The sequence below is a fragment of the Micropterus salmoides genome, unplaced genomic scaffold (genome assembly GCF_014851395.1).
Source record: "Micropterus salmoides isolate LMB-PRFRI ecotype aquatic unplaced genomic scaffold, ASM1485139v1 Ms_hic_scaffold_13, whole genome shotgun sequence".
Taxonomy (NCBI): domain Eukaryota; kingdom Metazoa; phylum Chordata; class Actinopteri; order Centrarchiformes; family Centrarchidae; genus Micropterus; species Micropterus salmoides.
Window position 1 is genome coordinate 17,271,803 of NW_024040374.1, and position 17,544 is coordinate 17,289,346.

The window sequence follows — 17,544 nt, forward strand, 5'->3', positions numbered from 1 at the left end:
TTTTCTCTCGAAATTAACCCTGCAGATAGGAAAGTGATTATTTCTTTCTCACTTGTTTGTATAGTGTTCTGGAGCAATGACTCACATGATCCAGAATCAGTGAAGTTCACATTAAAATTAGGCAAAACCAAATTATATCAATATCAGCCATCACTGCTACATTCAAAACGCAAGTACACACCGTATGGTATATGACCTTATTCAGTTCACTATGGACACACAGCTAATGCTCGTATTATCAAACAGTTAGTACATAATCAAGCATTTAGGTGAATAATATTTCAACCCACAGTGTCTGAATAGGTGTGTTCATGTATGTGGGGTTGTAAGCGTTTTGGCAGATGGCCATGTAAAGTCAAAGACTTCAGACGGAAGTCTTCAGCTGAACTTCATATTTAACCATCAGAGGCTCCCCATGTTTGTACAGAGGGCCTCATGAAGGTCAATGAGGGTGAAGGGTCAAGACCTCACCTCTCGTTCTTCTCTCGGGAGACCAGACGAGACTTCTCCAGGAGATACTTCTCTACCACAGCCCTAAATGAGAAAGGGGGGCGTAGGGGAGGAGTGGAGTAGAAACGGACAAGAAAAATGGGGAAGAAGAAAAACAATGGAGGATGAATCACTTAACTCTAAAGGTCACTCAGCCCTGTCTGTGTGTGTGCGTTTTCAGGTCATATGTGAAAGTGGGCTGGTAAAAAAAAAAAAAAAAAAATAAGAGGAGTGGGAGGGGAAGTCAGGGCAGATGGTCGGAACAATCAAAGAGTGAACAAAGCGTTCGAATAGGGTCGGATGGATCGTAGCAAATCACACACCCCATACAGACAACAACCAGGCAACTTTGGAATTAATTTCTTTTATTGTGTAACATCTAGCCGGACAGAGGAGACTGAGGGGTAGAGGTATGCTTTCAGACCACTGCAGTCGCTGGTATTTATTTACCCACTACACCAGACTAAGGTCATAAAGTTGTCTAAATAAGATTTTATAAGTCAGAGCTGTTTTTTCTATAACCAGGCAAAAACAACACTGACGCCAGTCCTCACGACACACCAAAAATAGAGCTGTGCTGTGAGAAACACATCTGCTAAAAATGCAGCCAAAACTATAGATAGATTTATTGAGACCAAGTTCATGCATCTGCTGTATAGATCCGCTAGTTTGAGTTCCCTTTTCTCAGAACAGTGCACTTACTTTAATTTATATTATAAAAATGTTGGGTTGGCGTTTGTTGGAAGTGTCATGGCCACAAACACACCCACAAATACTATTTTTAAGAATTTGACAGGACAGAGCCTTGTGGCGTGCCCTGAATAACTGATGAATTTAGATTAGGCTTTCCCTTGAACCAGTTGTAACTAGCTACAGGTATCTTGTACAGGTGTTAACCGTGTCAACAGCTTTTGAAACATCCATGAATACATACAGAAATACAGGCCACATAGGCCTTTACAGCTTGGTGCTGCTTCTTGAAAAACTTAAACAGAGGTCCGCCAAACTAGGCATCTAAATTAAATTTCTTGGTTCTGTGGTTTTGTACTTGTGGAGGTACATTTGTTTCAGTGAACCTGTTTCACATCTGAACGCATTACATGATGAGTTTAAGTAAATTGTGCACATGTAATGTTTGTAAATGTATTTTGAGGGGGTTTCTGAGCATTAAGCCCAGATGATAAATGAATCTAAATGGGCCACCACAGGAGATAGTATGTAAATATGATATCTCCTGAAAAGATTGTATGTTTATGAGCTAATTTAATTGAGAACAGTGCACATCAGCAAGAATGTTGACAGGAGCCTTGTTTCAGAAAAGTACACAGGAGCCGACTGACATACTGTCTATACAGTATCAGCATTTATCACAGGGGTAAGAGAAGTCTCACAACACATACTGTACATACCGAAACATCCATCCGCACTGTATGAATGGATGGAAACCACCTCTTTTTTACACCTCCTCAAAAATGTGTGTTCCTTTTCATCGTTCTGCTTCATCTCGCTCAGTGAGGAAGGATTAGCCGGACAGAGACCCACAGAAAGAGTACAAAAATATCTCTTCTGTCAGTTAGTCAGTCCACTCAGAAAGCAGAGCACAACAGCAGCCTTCTCTTTGTTAATCTCCTCTATTGACTATCTGAATGGCTGCCACAGGAGATGGAGAGATAGACAGGCAGCCTTTGTCAGGTCTACAGGGCAGAGTTGTGGTGGTACTCCGAGTCCAACACTTTACTGATGTGAAGCAGAAGGCTACACAGTGATGGTACACTAAGTGTTTGTTTGACTACATTCGTAGTTTTCAGCATTTTCTCGTCTAAGTGGGTTCGCTTTATAGCACAGCAGCATCAGCCAACTAAAATCAACTCTCCTGATTGGATTACAGACCCTTCTCAGGGTAATAATAATAATCATCTTTATTTGTAGAGCACTTTTCAAAAACAAGTTACAAAGTGCTTCAACAAGTGCAAAGACAACAATACAAGCAAGAAAACATTGAAAAGACCAAAATACATGTTTAAGATACATATAAAATAAGTAAAATAGAATAAAAAAAGGGATAAAATAAAGTCAAAGCAATCCAATAGAGCATGATGAAACCTGCTGCCATCAGGGGATTATCAGGTTGGGGATGCCCACTTACTGAGCTGCTGAGCAGCTGTCGCCACAGGCATTTACATGTTTCAAATCAAATTTTATTTCTAGTATGAAACACCTGCATACACACCAGCGTTTAAAAATATCATCTTGTTAGCCTTTAGTATGAACACTGTACCGGGCTTTCAACTCTTTCACCACAATTACAGCACATCATGTTGTCTTTTTAAGACACTGTATTGAGCAGCTGTTCCCCTCTGCTGTTGTGGAAATGAGGAAGTGACACAGTCGACCAGACTTTGATGCAGCTCCTAACCAGAGTCTGACTGCTAAGAAAAAGGAAGGGCATGCCATTGGTTGAAAGTTTTAGTCTACATGCACACTGCACAGAGTAGAATCCACATGACCAATGATAAAAGAGAGCAAAGAGGAAGATATTAGACTAAAGGGATGACGAGTTACAGCAAGAGGAAGAGGACATAGAGCGCAATCATTTAAATGCCCCTGTATGGTGTGTAATGCATGTTGAGGCAACGTGGCCTGACTCGACTTTGTTTGAGGCCTTGATGAGAGTGAAAGATACACACACAGACATGCGACCTCTGTTAATTACTCACCCTCTGACCACACCGCTCTCCAGGTAATTAACCTGGATGAATTTACCAAAGCGGCTGGAGTTGTTGTTGTGGGCTGTCTTGGCGTTTCCGAAGGCCTGACAGAGAAGAGCAGGAGAAAACAGAAACACAAAGTAAAGTTTAAGGCTTTGAAGTCAAAAACATGCAGTGTGTTGTCAAATCAACAACTTTTCTGTAATATCACTATGGTCGCTTTTCCTTGTCAGTGAGGTAACAGGTTTATAAGACAACAAAATTGTAGTTGGGTTTGATTGCAGTGCCTCAGCTGAGTTTTAAACCTTTATGGAGGTACAATTGGGTGCAACACAATCTGGGAGTGTATCTTCAAGCCAGCTTGTCTATTAGCAACCTCTCTGAAGTCAACAACAACAAATCACCATAACAACGGAGAAACTCGACAGTCAAGGGGTTAAGTCTTGTTTTTGAACAGCAGCTGAGACCACAGAAGGGGGCTGGGACTGTGTGTGTGTGTGTGTGCCTGTGTGTGCGCATGCTTGTGCATGTTGGGGGTCTCAGGAGGGGGCGAGCATCTGCAGTGCCCTCCTCTCACTCTCTTCCCATCCATCCCTTTCTTTTCTTTCCTCCTTCAAGACCTTTCCCCTCATTCCCTTGTTCACTGTGTGTGTGTGTGTGTGTGTGTGTGTGTGTGTGAGTGAGTGAGTGAGTGAGTGAGAGAGCATATGCACATAAGTTAGTGATGATAAATGAGGTTGGGACAGCCGTTCTGTATAGCAGTGTCAGACCAGCAGCAGAAACAGAGAGGACCAGCTTCTCCCCAGGCTTCAGGCTACAGCTAACTCAGCCAGGGGCTCACAGAGCCCAGCCACTAGGCCTCGCAGAGGGGCCCCGTTTATCACATTAATACGGTCACAGAATAGCTCTCTTTTTTCTTTCATGATGCTCACATGGTTACAGATAGACAGATAGAGACACACACACACACACACTCCACAAAAGGCCACTGCAGGGGAAGTTGACTCAGTGCATGTTAAATAGGAGCCACATTGTATCTTTCAAAGCAGTTGCAGGGTGAATTTGATACAGTGGTGTTGGGGCTGATTAAAGTTAGGGGGCACTAACACACACACACACACACACACAATCTACAGGGTCTGATTGAGAGTCCTTAGGATGATCCATTAACCCATTTTCATTTCTGCTGCTCAAGTAGATCTGCCAGTCTTGCAGTAGCTCTGTTCTTGTCTTACTAAATATTTTCTTCTCTTTTTACCCATTTGCACCAATATAACTTCAAAACAAAAATGTGATTTTAAATAGTTCATGTGAGACCTGAGGGAAGAATGAGGCAAGAGTTGTTGCCCGTTGATGGATGACGAAAGAGATGCAGGTGTCACTTTTCTCTTATCAGTCACCATTTTCATCCAACTTCATCGTAACCTGAACTTGCTCAGACAAGGCTCCTACACACCCACTCACTGGGCTTTCTCTCTCTTAATCATTTTTTTGCATTTGTGTGCATAACATACACAAACTCTACCACACTGGTATTGTGGTATGTGCATTTCTGGATGCATGTTTAGTAATGCTTACATATAATGTGTAAGATCATAAATTTATTTATTCATTCAGGTGTTGCCTGTGTTGACAATGCCATCACTTCTGTTTCAGGTTTGAGGGTCAATAAGTGTGTTTTGGCACTGATACTCCAAAGCGTCTTATTGCTCAAGGCGACCCAATGTGCCCAGTACTATTCTGATCACCCCCACTCCACAAACCTTGCAGCCAAATGCACAAAACCCTGGGAAATGTCTGCAAAGCCCAGACCGCTGCACCATGGAGGGAATGCTAAACATATCACAGCATCTTTCATATTCAAACTTGCCCAGGAGCAGAGGATCGGATTGGCTGGAAGGCTCAGCAGGTATGGAGAAGCGGAACAACGGCTTGTCAAATCGTGTCCACGGAAAGATGTGGTCTAATCTGAACTCTTACGAAATAGGGGTTGATCTCAATGAGGTTACGGAAAAAACAGAAGGAAGGGAAAGTGAGAAGTAGAGAAAGAAAGGTAGGCACAGCCATCTGCAGTGTGTACATACAGTATCTTCATGCTGTGGGTACGTAGATCCAGTGATCATCTCATGACGTTTAATGTAATTTTAACTGATTCCTCTCTGTGGTGAGCCGCCTTCTCTGGCAGCCAGCTCCCCTGTACATTCCCACTTCAACAGAGCCAGACCTACCCGAATTAAGTCTCACATCCCCATTCAGCCCCTCACACACACACACTTCTCCTTACAAACCAAACTAGGGGAATGTATCTGAAACACTGCAGTTCAGGAGTTGTTTGTCTCAAAGGCACATGGGGCAGAGACGAGAAAGTATAAATTATATACTCTAAAGGGACATTAAATGTTACGTGTAGTATAAACTTGCGCAAATATGAACAAACAAAAAAAACATCTTCGTAAGGATATCGTCTGATGTGGTATACAAGATTAGATGACAACAGAAATAAACAAATTCAGTTTCAGAAACAACTTTCTGAGTCGTCATACTTTCCCTGAGCTGTGTGTGGTGGCTCCTATAAGTCACTTCTGCAGGGCTTCAGACTGTGACCATTTAGTCACATTTTGCAACCATTTTTGCAGACAGCATCACAAAATTTTATGAATCAGAGCACCATTGTGATTTGCAAATATTATCATGCAAGTTGCATAGGGCCCAGCCACCCCACGTGTCAAAGCTGGTTTCAGTGTTTACTTTTACTTATTAACTTTGATGAGAGGATGAAGCGGAACTATTCTTTTGGTCACGAAAAGAAGAAAAAAAAAAACAAACACCAGAGAGTGAACTGTGGTAACAGCAACCAGTTAACTTGTGCTTTCTCCTCTCCAGGTTTGATGTCAGCCAACAGTTAAGATGATGTGCTAGCGTGCACTGTGTCTTGGTCTGTCTGTGTCACTTCCAGGGCTGTGTTTTTGTGACTGACAAAAGTGATTGTGAAATACAACTATTTATCAATTCTGATGAACACCAACGGGCAACAGAATGTAGCCGCATTGCGTGTGAACTGTGAACAAGTCATGAAACTTGCACTTTCCGGGAGCGACCTCTGTGTGGACCAGTCCACTCCTCATAGGCACACGTAGTTTTAACACAAGATAACGATTATCTAGTCTCTCAGTTAAGGTTTAGTTACAACTCTGGACTAATGCAAAATACAAAGCAATGGAATGACACTGACTACTGATTAAATAATGAACTGAAATGTTATTACTCACTTCTCTTAAGATTCTTCCAAAATACTGTTTGTTTATACCTCATTCTGTTGTGCAGAGGTCTACTTATTCTTAGATCGACAGATGGAGCAAACAATTTTAAAGGAAGGAGGATTGTTACACTGGTGTGTCAGGTGTGACTGTGTGGCAATGGCAAATGGTGGAAATAGCTCCCAGGACAGGTCGGAGGGCCCCTTTATAGAATTGTGCTGAGGGCCCCGGGGAGTTGCACGTCGATTTAAGTGGTGCTCTTAAATCTTGGGAGCACCAGCGCTACTGGTGCGCTGTTCTGTGATGATCCGGGAGCATTACAGTTTTTAGTGTAATTTCAAAAACGCAACAACAACTAAAGGTCTTCAACTACTAAAACTGAAAGGAGAGAGAAAAAACTCTTTTGTGGTCAGTAAAACCTTACAGCTGGTGCTTGGGTACTTGGGCTTATTGCTATGACACTGAGGCACTGCTGCATCCTTTAAAGTCTAGATGCTCAAAAGAGCTTCAGTTCAATGTTTCCACAGGCGCTGCCAAGGCCCTGACATAGACACCTCGCTACAGCATGGATACACTCACAAAAGGACTTTAAATAGTCCAACCGCCACAAAGACAGTTCCCACATTCTCAGCAGGCAACGGCAGGCGCTCATGCAAAAATTCATCAAACCTCTAGATGTGCTCGCTTATTCAGCTGCAGACACTTCACACCCACTACTACAACAATCATGTTCCCAACTCAAGCTTGTATACTCAATTACAGAGAACGAAGAAGCAAGGTAATAAACTATATAATCACTGGTAGATACAATGTTGAGTCAAAACACCAGTGGCACTTAGTGACAAAATAATCACTGTTTGTTGTTGTCCTGAATGTGAAAAATGCTTTGGTGAGATCACATGACGTTGGCAGTGACTGAATGCAACCACATCTCTACACAGTTCCTCCTCTATGCTTGGCCTTCAAGCCGCCACTATATCCCACCAACTACACTTAAACCCCTTGAGCTTAACTCAACTGAATTGTTAACAAAGAACTGATTCTTTAAGGTACAATAACATCGTCAATAGCGCTCAGAGGGGCTGGTACTTTGATTCAATGTTCCACTGAATGCAGTTATATAGAACCACTTCATTCATTTACCGCATGAAGGTCAGAATAAAATAGTATTTCTAAGCTCTACTGTCTGTTACTTATTAATCTAGTGGAAACTTTTCGGCAATCCTCATCTTTAATAGTATGAACAACTTAGTATGCAAAGTCCACACACGCATTTCAGCATCAAGAGTATACATCATACATGGTGTCACAACTGGTAAGTGACGCCACTTCTGAACATAAGAATGCAATCTGCAATGACACCATGAACTGAACCGTGCAACCATACACCAATCTAGTCCTGGTATATTTTCCGTAGCATTAAGATTTTGGGCAATTCACAAAAAGGTAGAGTTGCTAACACACTCTTACATTATTCCTAAATGGGAAACTAAATCTTTTCATTTCTGTGTCTAACTTTTACATTTATAGGTATTTGTGTTTATCACTGCTGGAATAAGTTGGCCCAAATTTGTATTTGACATATGTCATATCAGCACTCTGTATGTTAATCCGCGACTCTGTCACATAGACTTCTCTTGGGGAGGGAAATACAAACATAATTTTTTGCCTATTATCCAGCAGCAGTTTGCATCATCAAAGCCAATTTCATAACCTCACAGGTGTTTGCTGTCTGCCTGGTAACAGAACAGCTTTGCTCAGGGCATTTAAATCCAGTATTTCCCCTACACTGTGCCCAGTTTTTCTGCAGAAGTGCACTGCGGTACTTTTCTTTGCTGTACTGTCCACGTCTGGATTTAAATGTTGGTTTTGCCCTGGGGAAAGATGTTCTTGAAAATACCTGAAGATGCAAACTGAGCTAATTAATAACTGCCAAAAAAACACAAAAAATAAACAATTTCTATTTCACCCCTATATTTATGCTGAGAAGTCTATATGACTGGGTCATGGGGTAACATACGGAGTGCCAAGGTCATGATGTACATGATGTGTGAGCAACGCTGCCAAAACACTTGTTTACTATGTCACCTCCCACCATCCAGAATCTGCCCCTTATGACAGTACATGGGAGAGTTATATTTCAGTGTTTTCTTGAAACGGCTAAATGATTTGGTCTACCCCTGTGTGCGTACATAATAGAGGGTCACATAATGAAGATGTAAGAGGTTGGAATAGTTAGAATAAAGTTTTCAAGCACCAGTTTTTGCTCCTCTTGTGGTCTGGTGTTTTACCAGATTGGAGCAATTTCAAGCAGCTCCACCCATGTCTAGATGGGTACCACATCAAACCTTAGCTTGTGGTGTGGTCAGAGTACCATGAATAGACATTAAAGTAGCCTGCAGCATGCTGCTACATGTAAGCTGTATTTGGCATGTAAGGAACAGCATTTTATACTCTTTAATAAAATTCTGGTGTGATGGTATGCTTACAATAAGGCCTTTGTATACTGTATGCGTTTTTGACAAATGTGCAGGATGCAGTGACTTAAACTCTCTAATGCCAGCTTTTACCAGATTCTAATACAATGCCACCCAGCTTGACCAAATATATCTGAACCCTTAACTAAGAGATAAACAATGGATCAGCAGACAGAATGGCCAGCTACTCCTCTGCACTTCCTGAACAACAATACATTACTTTGGTATATCCACACCCCTCAAAGCCCTGAGCTAATGGCAGAGAGAACTACTGCAGTTACTTCCTGTGTCGTAGCTACTTCCTGTTAAAAAGGGTTCCGGATGATAGGAACTTCCTGTCTGAAGTTGCGAGACAGAGTGGCATGGAGGAGGCTGGGGACTTACAGGGGACTTCCTTAACAACTAGGGGGTTAGGATTTGGTAAAAAGGCTATATATTATCTCACTGACTGGTCTGGTGATAATTTTCTCCTCTTAACCTCTGCGAGTACAGAGCTGTCAACTTACCAAAATGTGTTTTTAAGAGCATGGATGGAGCAAAAACACATCAAAGAAATATACAGTTTACACAAAACGTTACTCCAATATATTGCCTGTCATGCGTCAGCCAACTCACTACAACAGAGGATGGCCCTGTTGGCATTAGAATGAATAGGCTTCAAAAGAAAACAGAGACACCGAAAGAACCACGTAATAGAGGATCAACCAGTTGGACCAGTTCACAAGTGAAATACTAATATAGAGCTTGTTTGCAGGTAGAAGCCTCATTTGTTCAAACTGCAGTAAGTATTAAGGGCAATCTTTCCTTTACCTGCATTATTTTCAAGACAAAGGAAGGAAATTCCCACATGGTTTCAGGTTGGGGCCATTCAATCTGCCTGCAACACAGCCAGAGTCAAACACCACAAACGGTGATCTCATCTCCTCAAAATGTGTGACCCAGGCCTGGAGACCTCCCCTATAGCTTGGGGATACACGGATACACAGATACACAGATACACAGATACACAGATACACAGATACACACACACACACACACACACACACACACACACACACACACACACTTTCCATCACTGTGACCTGATCAGCTTTCAGGACCAAATAAAATCAGTTTGTTAAAGTAATTTTGGTAAACTTATCTAAAAATAACATTCTACACACAATATATAGTGCCTTGACTGGAACTTGTCAGGAAGGAGGTGGACTATTTGTGTGGAGAGAAACTGCAGGGAACATAATTTCAGAGGAGTTATTGCTTCCTCTGTAAAGTGATTGTTGTTTCATGTCAGCCATCTTATGAGCGTGCAGCAAAAGCTGGCGAGTGTTGTCAAAACAGAATCTCTTCACATAAACTAACTAGGAGGGTTTCTTAGTGCATAAAAATGTGGAAAAAGCAATAAAAGCAACTGCGTCTACGTATGCAAATTTAGATGCAATAATGCGGCCAAGGGGAAATGTACAGCTGTTCAATAGCAGATGGAGTCCAACCTCCACTTCCTCCACTGACCAGACCAGCAAAGACTGAACCAGTCTCTCTGTCTGCCCCTGCAACCACAGCTCTGAACAGGGCTAACACACGTGCACACAATGCATTCTGGAAGTGAACTGCAGAGAGGCAGTGTGTCTGCCAAAGGGACCAGAACTCTGCTGATGGAGGGGAAAATCTCTGCATCCCGCCGCCGCCCCCCCCGCCATTCCCTCAATCAGCCGTCCGGAACCAAACACTCTGACAGACTGACACGCATCAAGGGACCAACGCTGCACTTCTTCAAATGCATCTGAAAGAAGCAGCAGTTCTGTGAGTGAAGGCTCCAGTACTGAGTCAGAGGGTCTGGACAGAGACCTGACAGTTGATGGATGGATACACTGTGCCTGCAAGTTAGTGTGGCTGCCCACATTTTATTATTGCTAGTAAAGCTCAAACCAATGACTTGTTGGCAATTATCTCTGTTTCATTTGTTCTATTCCACAGTATTGTGTGCTTCTCCCACAGATCAGAGGGGTTTTACTTTTAAGCACCGTGTTGTACTGAATAAACCACATTCCACGTAGAGCTTTTCTGGCTAAAAGGTTTATTTTCAGCCACACCACTGCAAAATAAAACAAAAAAATATGTAGAGGAGATTTACTTCCAGATCCGGGCTGAGTAATTAGTTCCTCACACCAAGGAGGGCTATTAAACTGAAACTGAAGTTCTGGGATTTCTGTTTTTTGTCTATATGACATTCAGGTGATAGGGGCCTTACCAGTCTGACATTTACTTTGCAGCCTCAGGGAGATCTTTTTTCATCTCCAGTGCTTCTATACATCTCAAATCACAAACATACATTCAGATTACATCGCTGACAGGAAGCCACCCTATTAGGGGTCACTCAGCACACCATATCACACTCACACCATTACGATTAATTCAGCAGAGCCAGCAGTCGAATATAAAATGTGTAATAGAAAATATACATTATAAGTTAGGAATATAGTTAATTCTGAGGTTAAACTTCCAGTCATGGGGGCCTACACTACACAAGAGTACAATGTGAGACGACAGTCATAATGAACCATTGCTTATAAGACAACATGAGAGTGGGAGTGATGTGAATGCTGAAAATGACTTCACAATCATAACCCTGCTTGAGGTCTAACCAGAGGTAAATTCTTCCATATGTGAAAGTGGATGAGACCCCGTTTCTCATTACAGAGATGAAGAATAAACAAATCGAAGTCAACTCTGTTCTTTGCCACGTAGCTTGGGGATTAAACTCAAGCAAAAACAATACTGTGTAAAAACCTACCTTTCATGATGCAACCATTTTTTGTTAAACAATGTAAGCACTAACAGATGTCACTTGTCTGCATGCATTTGTATGTGCCTCTTGTCACCAAACACAGAGAGCTGCAGTCTGCCCTTGAGCCCTTGCTATTTAACTGTCTGCAACATAAAAGATACCCTGAGCAGCCTTACAGACGGAAGCCTTCACTCACTGGTTACACCTCATGCAGTATCTGTTTCTAAATGTCTGTTAGCATACAAAGTTATTTACTCTTCCTTTTTAGTTGACAAAAAAAAACACACACACAAAAAAACACAGACAAGTTAAAATGACAAAAATGAATAAATAAGTATGTCCTAAACTGGTTCACTAACAGTCTGAAAATTTAATTGTGAATATAAATGCATGAGTGAAGAAAGATGTGTGTTCTGGCAGTTACTCACTCTAGTTAATCAGACAACTAAGCAAGGGAGATGCTCTATTGTCTGTGTTCATATGACTCAGTGGAACAGACTGCTGGTCAGTCTGTCCATCCAGAGTCAGTCCTGAACACTGCGCACCATTAGATTAGATTAGCCCTTGTTGTCTCCCTTAGGAGAAATTTGTCTTGGGAACACGGTTGACGTAGCAGCACACATGTACAATTTGACTACAGTTTCTATGAAGCATCCCACACAGATGTACTGTATAAACATCAGAACATATACGCCAAGAATACTGTAAGATACCCTACACAAATATATTGCACAGGTGCCATATACAAAAATATTGCTCCCTGCAAATAAATATTGCACAGATGCCCTACACCAAAATACTGCACATATGCCCTACACCAAAATACTGCACAGATGCCCTGCACCAAAATACTGCACAGATGCCCTGCACCAAAATACTGCACAGATGCCCTGCACCAAAATACTGCACAGATGCCCTACACCAAAATACTGCACACATGCCCTACACCAAAATACTGCACACATGCCCTACACCAAAATACTGCACACATGCCCTACACCAAAATACTGCACAGATGCCCTACACCAAAATACTGCACAGATGCCCTACACCAAAATACTGCACACATGCCCTGCACAAAAATACTGCTCAGATGCCCTGCACCAAAATACTGCTCAGATGCCCTACACCAAAATACTGCTCAGATGCCCTACACCAAAATACTGCTCAGATGCCCTACACCAAAATACTGCTCAGATGCCCTGCACAAAAATACTGCTCAGATGCCCAGCACAAAAATACTGCTCAGATGCCCTGCACAAAAATATTGCACATCATAATTTATTGACATTCTCCACTAGCTATCAAAATCAGTAACTTAAAGCTTTCTGTAGCTTTAGTTTTGGTTTATTCTGTCCTGTAAGCAGTTACAGAGAGAAAGTCAGTACAAGCATCGAAGTTCTCAGAGAGCAGAAAGCAGGAAGAGAAGCACAATCACCTGACCGAAACAGCAACATAGAAATACCAGCTGTTGGTCAACAACAGATCCAAATTTAATTCATGTTGTTCATAGAGGTAAAGTCAAAACCAGAAACCATTATGTTACACAACCAGTTACCAAAACAGACCAAGATTAGCAGTTGCATTTCACACATAATCAGAAACATCAGTGCTCCAAAGTAGGAAGAGATAGAAAACCAACAAACAGCCCTATCTTGTCTAGATTCCCACAGCATTTTCAAAGGCAAGGGGCCACGTGAAGAGTTAATAACGCAACTTAACTTCCCATCCTCTTTTTCATTTCTTCTTTCTGAGTAGACCAAAGTATTTTACAGTGTACTCGGACTACCATATGTCCCATTAGCTCAGCCTACGCACAAGTGCAATTGACTCACAGCCTGAAAATACATTTACTCACTGCTGTATGGGATCTGATACTTTCATGGGATGTTTTATCATTCATAACCACTGAACTAGGGATAATTATTGTCCCATAAAACAATGTCAATATATAACTTCAGTGTATTTTGCATTCTCTGACTGCCTGTGTGTGTTGTGTGTGTGCGCTTTTACATGCCAAAGCAACATGTTGAGTCACTTTTGAGGAAGTACTGTCATTGCTGGATGTGACTTAATCAAAATGACAATGTACTTCACACTTGACTCACTGACAGTGACACACATCTTACCTCCAGGACTGGCCCAGCTCCCAGTATGGTCCTCTCCACCCCACTGGCATAGCCCTTCTGGCTGAGCGCAGTCAGACAGTGGATCAGGAAGTTGGTACTCTGGGTCTTGCCTGAGCCACTTTCCCCAGAGATGACGATGCATTGGTTGACCCTCTTCCTGAGCATAGCATAGTAGGCCACATCTGCGATAGCAAAAATATGAGGCTCCAGTTTGCCCAGCTGGTGGTTCTCGTACATCTTGACGTACTTAGGGTTGTAGATGGGAAGGAACTTGAAAGGGTTGATGGCGATGAGGATGCTGCCTGCATAGGTGTATATCTTTTTCTTGTAAAAGCGTGTGCGCAGGTTGTTTAATATGCTGTCCTCATTGAGGACAGGGAGGTTACAGAGGTCTGCAAAGTTGTCCTGTGGAGGGGGAAGGAAGCCTCTGGCGGCTAGCCGCAGTGCCTCTTGCTCCTTAGATACAGGGGGGAGGTGGACATAACGGATAGAACCATCATGGTTCCTCTCCTGGATTAGGGAAAGGACAAGAAAAAAACTTTTGCATTTACTGCTGAAACTGAAATCTTTCTGAGACAGTATAATCTGGGTTATATTCTAGGTGTGAATTTCCTTAAAGTGGTGAAAGTTGTAAGGGCAGGCCCAAAAGGCATTAACCTCACATGTGTTCCTGTTACACATTGAGAAGGGTGAAAAGATATTGGGAAACATTTTGCATGTGGCTAATTCGCCTTACTTTGTTGATATACCTTTTCCAACATTAGTGTGTAATTTGTTATCTAGGTAGGATGACTGCTCGTGTTTGTTTCTCACTGAAAATGGCAGCAAATAGGACAAGAGAGCACAATGCAATAGTCAGACTTCTGTCAGTGGTCCACATCCACTGAGTCTGAGTGCAAGGTGAACGGTGTACTGTCAACTCTACCTGTAGTAAGAAGTAAAAGCCAAGGCTCTGAGGATGTTGCTCCTGGGCTTTCCGAGGCCACAGCAAAAACCTCTGTGCTGGCAAGTCTCCCGCCTCTAGCACCCATTCTTCCCCGCCACATTCCTTCACCTCTGCGAGCACATACTTGCGGCCAGGGTCCAGCCCCAGTGCCGTGGCAGCATCCGAGATCACTGAGTCTGCTGTAGCATCCTTCTGCACTCTGATGAGTAGAATTGCACAAAAGTCTGATTAGTGTTGGGTTATAGTAGTTCCTCTACATATTAAATACAAAAAAAAATAAAAATACTTCAACAACATCACAGTTAAACACAAACTGTTGATGCTGCTTACACATTTTCTAGCCACAATGCTGTGGCACACTTACCTAAGGTTGCAGCAGGTGGTGGGCTGGGCAGCCAACCGTGGGTAGATCTGGAGCAGGTATGAGCGGCCATCGTGATTGTTAGGGCTAGCTGGCCCACCTCCCCCTCCTCCTCCACCTGCGTTCGTTGCCATAGTGGCAGCGCCATCTCTGACACTCATCCTGAGCCAGGGGGAGTGGCCTCAGCATGCCGCACGCACTGCTTTCCTCTCACCGTGCAGCACCTGAAAAAGACAGGTTGATTGATCAGTGACAGTTATTTTCACTTTTATACAACCGCTGGTGTAATGCCAGTAGAAACAGAGTAAGACAGCCCAGATAGTGAGCAGTTTCTAATACAAAGCATTGCAGCTCTGAGCAAGCATTTGAAAATGGTTTAAAGCGAAAATTTAAAACAGAACAGTTTATTTTCCAACAAAGTACTGAAACCACATGGAGAGCTCATCCTTGGTAAATGACCCCGGGACATAATGTAACTCTGCTACAGAGGTGTGTCTTAGATTAGCCTAGAAAAGAGGCCCATGCATGTAAATGTAACAGTTTGATAGGACACAGCCCTTATAAATGAGCAACAGATCATCTGTGAGGCCCGTGTCCTATCAAGTTATTTACTTGCCTAGACCTCTTTCTTTGTAATCAGCGATTTATCCTAAAAATATGTTAAAACTCAACATTAAAATTTTGAGTTAAGTAAACAGAGACTTTTAAACCTTAAAAATTGCTCTTTTCTTAAATGATATCCAAACAGACACTGTGACAAGTGCCCAAAGGGCAAAATTTACTAAAACTCAAAATGTGAAGCATGTATTAGGGAAATAGTTGCAACACAATGTAATGCACTTAACAAAGATTAAGGTAAACTTCAAGATATTTAGTCTGACAGCAAGCCAACGGTATAATACAGTGAATGTAACTAGTTTGCAGTTTGTGGTTTAAGAAAAAAAAAAAAAAAAAAAATACAACTTCAGTCATCACAGTAGGTTAAACAAAATTAAACTGTGGCTCCATTTCAACAAAATAGAAGAAAAATATTTGTATTGCTCTAGAAAATATGTGAGCCTGGGTAAAGGGCTCAGACATGTGCATCAGCAGTGGCAATGACTCAAATTTAATAACACAGCAGTGCATTGTTATCACATCACATGTAAAAAGCTTTGCCACTGAATCTTTACCGTAAGTTGCAGCTGCAGGCGCTGCACAGAAATTAAACCCTTCCGCTCACTGATAGCAACCAAGACACAAAAACAGAAAACATTTGGGGTAAACCACAAATGGCGTAATGCCTGCACACTATTCACTCTCACAGACAAGACACCTACAGTGACGTGTGAACGTAGAACATGGTGATGGCAGGATAACGTGTTTAGCAACTCAACTCCCTATCCACATAACTCCATTTTTCTGCCTGGCAAGGTCCCAAAACCAAAAGGTAGAGTAAGTAGTGGTTTGTTCAGTCCTTAAAACAGATATCCCTGATTTCCTGGGTGAGGTGAAGCTGCCTTACAGATGTATCTGGGTCTTTTAAGAACTGAACCACAATAAACGACGGAGGGACAGCAAACTTCTACCTGATGAATTATTTGACTGGTTTCTGGTGACGTGACAAATATGCGCTACATGGTCTTGTGATCTTATTTCAAAAGAAAATTAAACTTTAAATACCAATCTATAACTCATCCGTACACACATGGCTATCTGCAACCTGTGCATAGAAGACAGACAATAGTTAGGTTAATCTAGGGTTGTTATCACGATAACAAATTTCATATCCAATTCGATATTGATAATTACCATACATTATTTTAAAGTTTAAAAGCTGATTTTTGCTTCTGAGTAAAAGTTGAAGAAACCAGATGGTTAATTGTGGTTTTAATATATTCTTTATGGTCAGAACGTGACAAACACTTGCAGAAAAATGGATCTCTTAACATATCTGAGGTAAAACATTCAAAACAATTATGATAACAAAACAAACAAAATAAATATCTTAATAGAAAAATAAAGTACTAATTTGTTTGTGATTCAAATTAATTAAATCAAATATTTTTTGAACATTTGTTATATTTTATTGAAGAAATTATATTAGAGAGATTATATTGCGATAATTAGCATTGCTTTATTGTCCAATTCTAGGTTCATCCATGTATGAATAGCAGTTTTCCACATCTACTGTGTAGTGGTAGAGTCAGTATAAAATCATGTACAGCCAAAGCGTCATTATAATTAGCACTCAAATCACACTCAGGTCACACTGCAGGTTCACTTCACCCCACACACCCAAATTACTGACTAACTTTACATCATCAGCGTTGAACAGAAAGCCTGGCCAACATTACCGATTCATTTAAAGGCAACCCTTTAAAGTAGGTATTTCAGGAGTGATTCAGTGCAG

The 17,544-nt window shown here is 41.7% G+C and overlaps 1 protein-coding gene across 5 annotated transcripts in view; it reads right to left on the minus strand.

Annotated features, from left to right (window-relative positions):
* LOC119900690 (unconventional myosin-IXb) overlaps nucleotides 1-17,544 on the minus strand; it is a 55,266-nt gene that overhangs the window by 20,926 nt on the left and 16,796 nt on the right. For all 5 annotated transcript variants that reach the window (XM_038715869.1, XM_038715868.1, XM_038715867.1 and 2 more), the window contains exons 2-6: nucleotides 15,156-15,376; nucleotides 14,771-14,990; nucleotides 13,846-14,355; nucleotides 3,207-3,301; nucleotides 472-534 (exon numbers count right to left, since the gene is read on the minus strand). In XM_038715869.1, coding sequence (XP_038571797.1) covers nucleotides 472-534; nucleotides 3,207-3,301; nucleotides 13,846-14,355; nucleotides 14,771-14,990; nucleotides 15,156-15,313 — 1,046 coding nt within the window. In that variant the 5' untranslated portion in view covers nucleotides 15,314-15,376. The remainder of the gene's footprint in view (nucleotides 1-471; nucleotides 535-3,206; nucleotides 3,302-13,845; nucleotides 14,356-14,770; nucleotides 14,991-15,155; nucleotides 15,377-17,544) is intronic.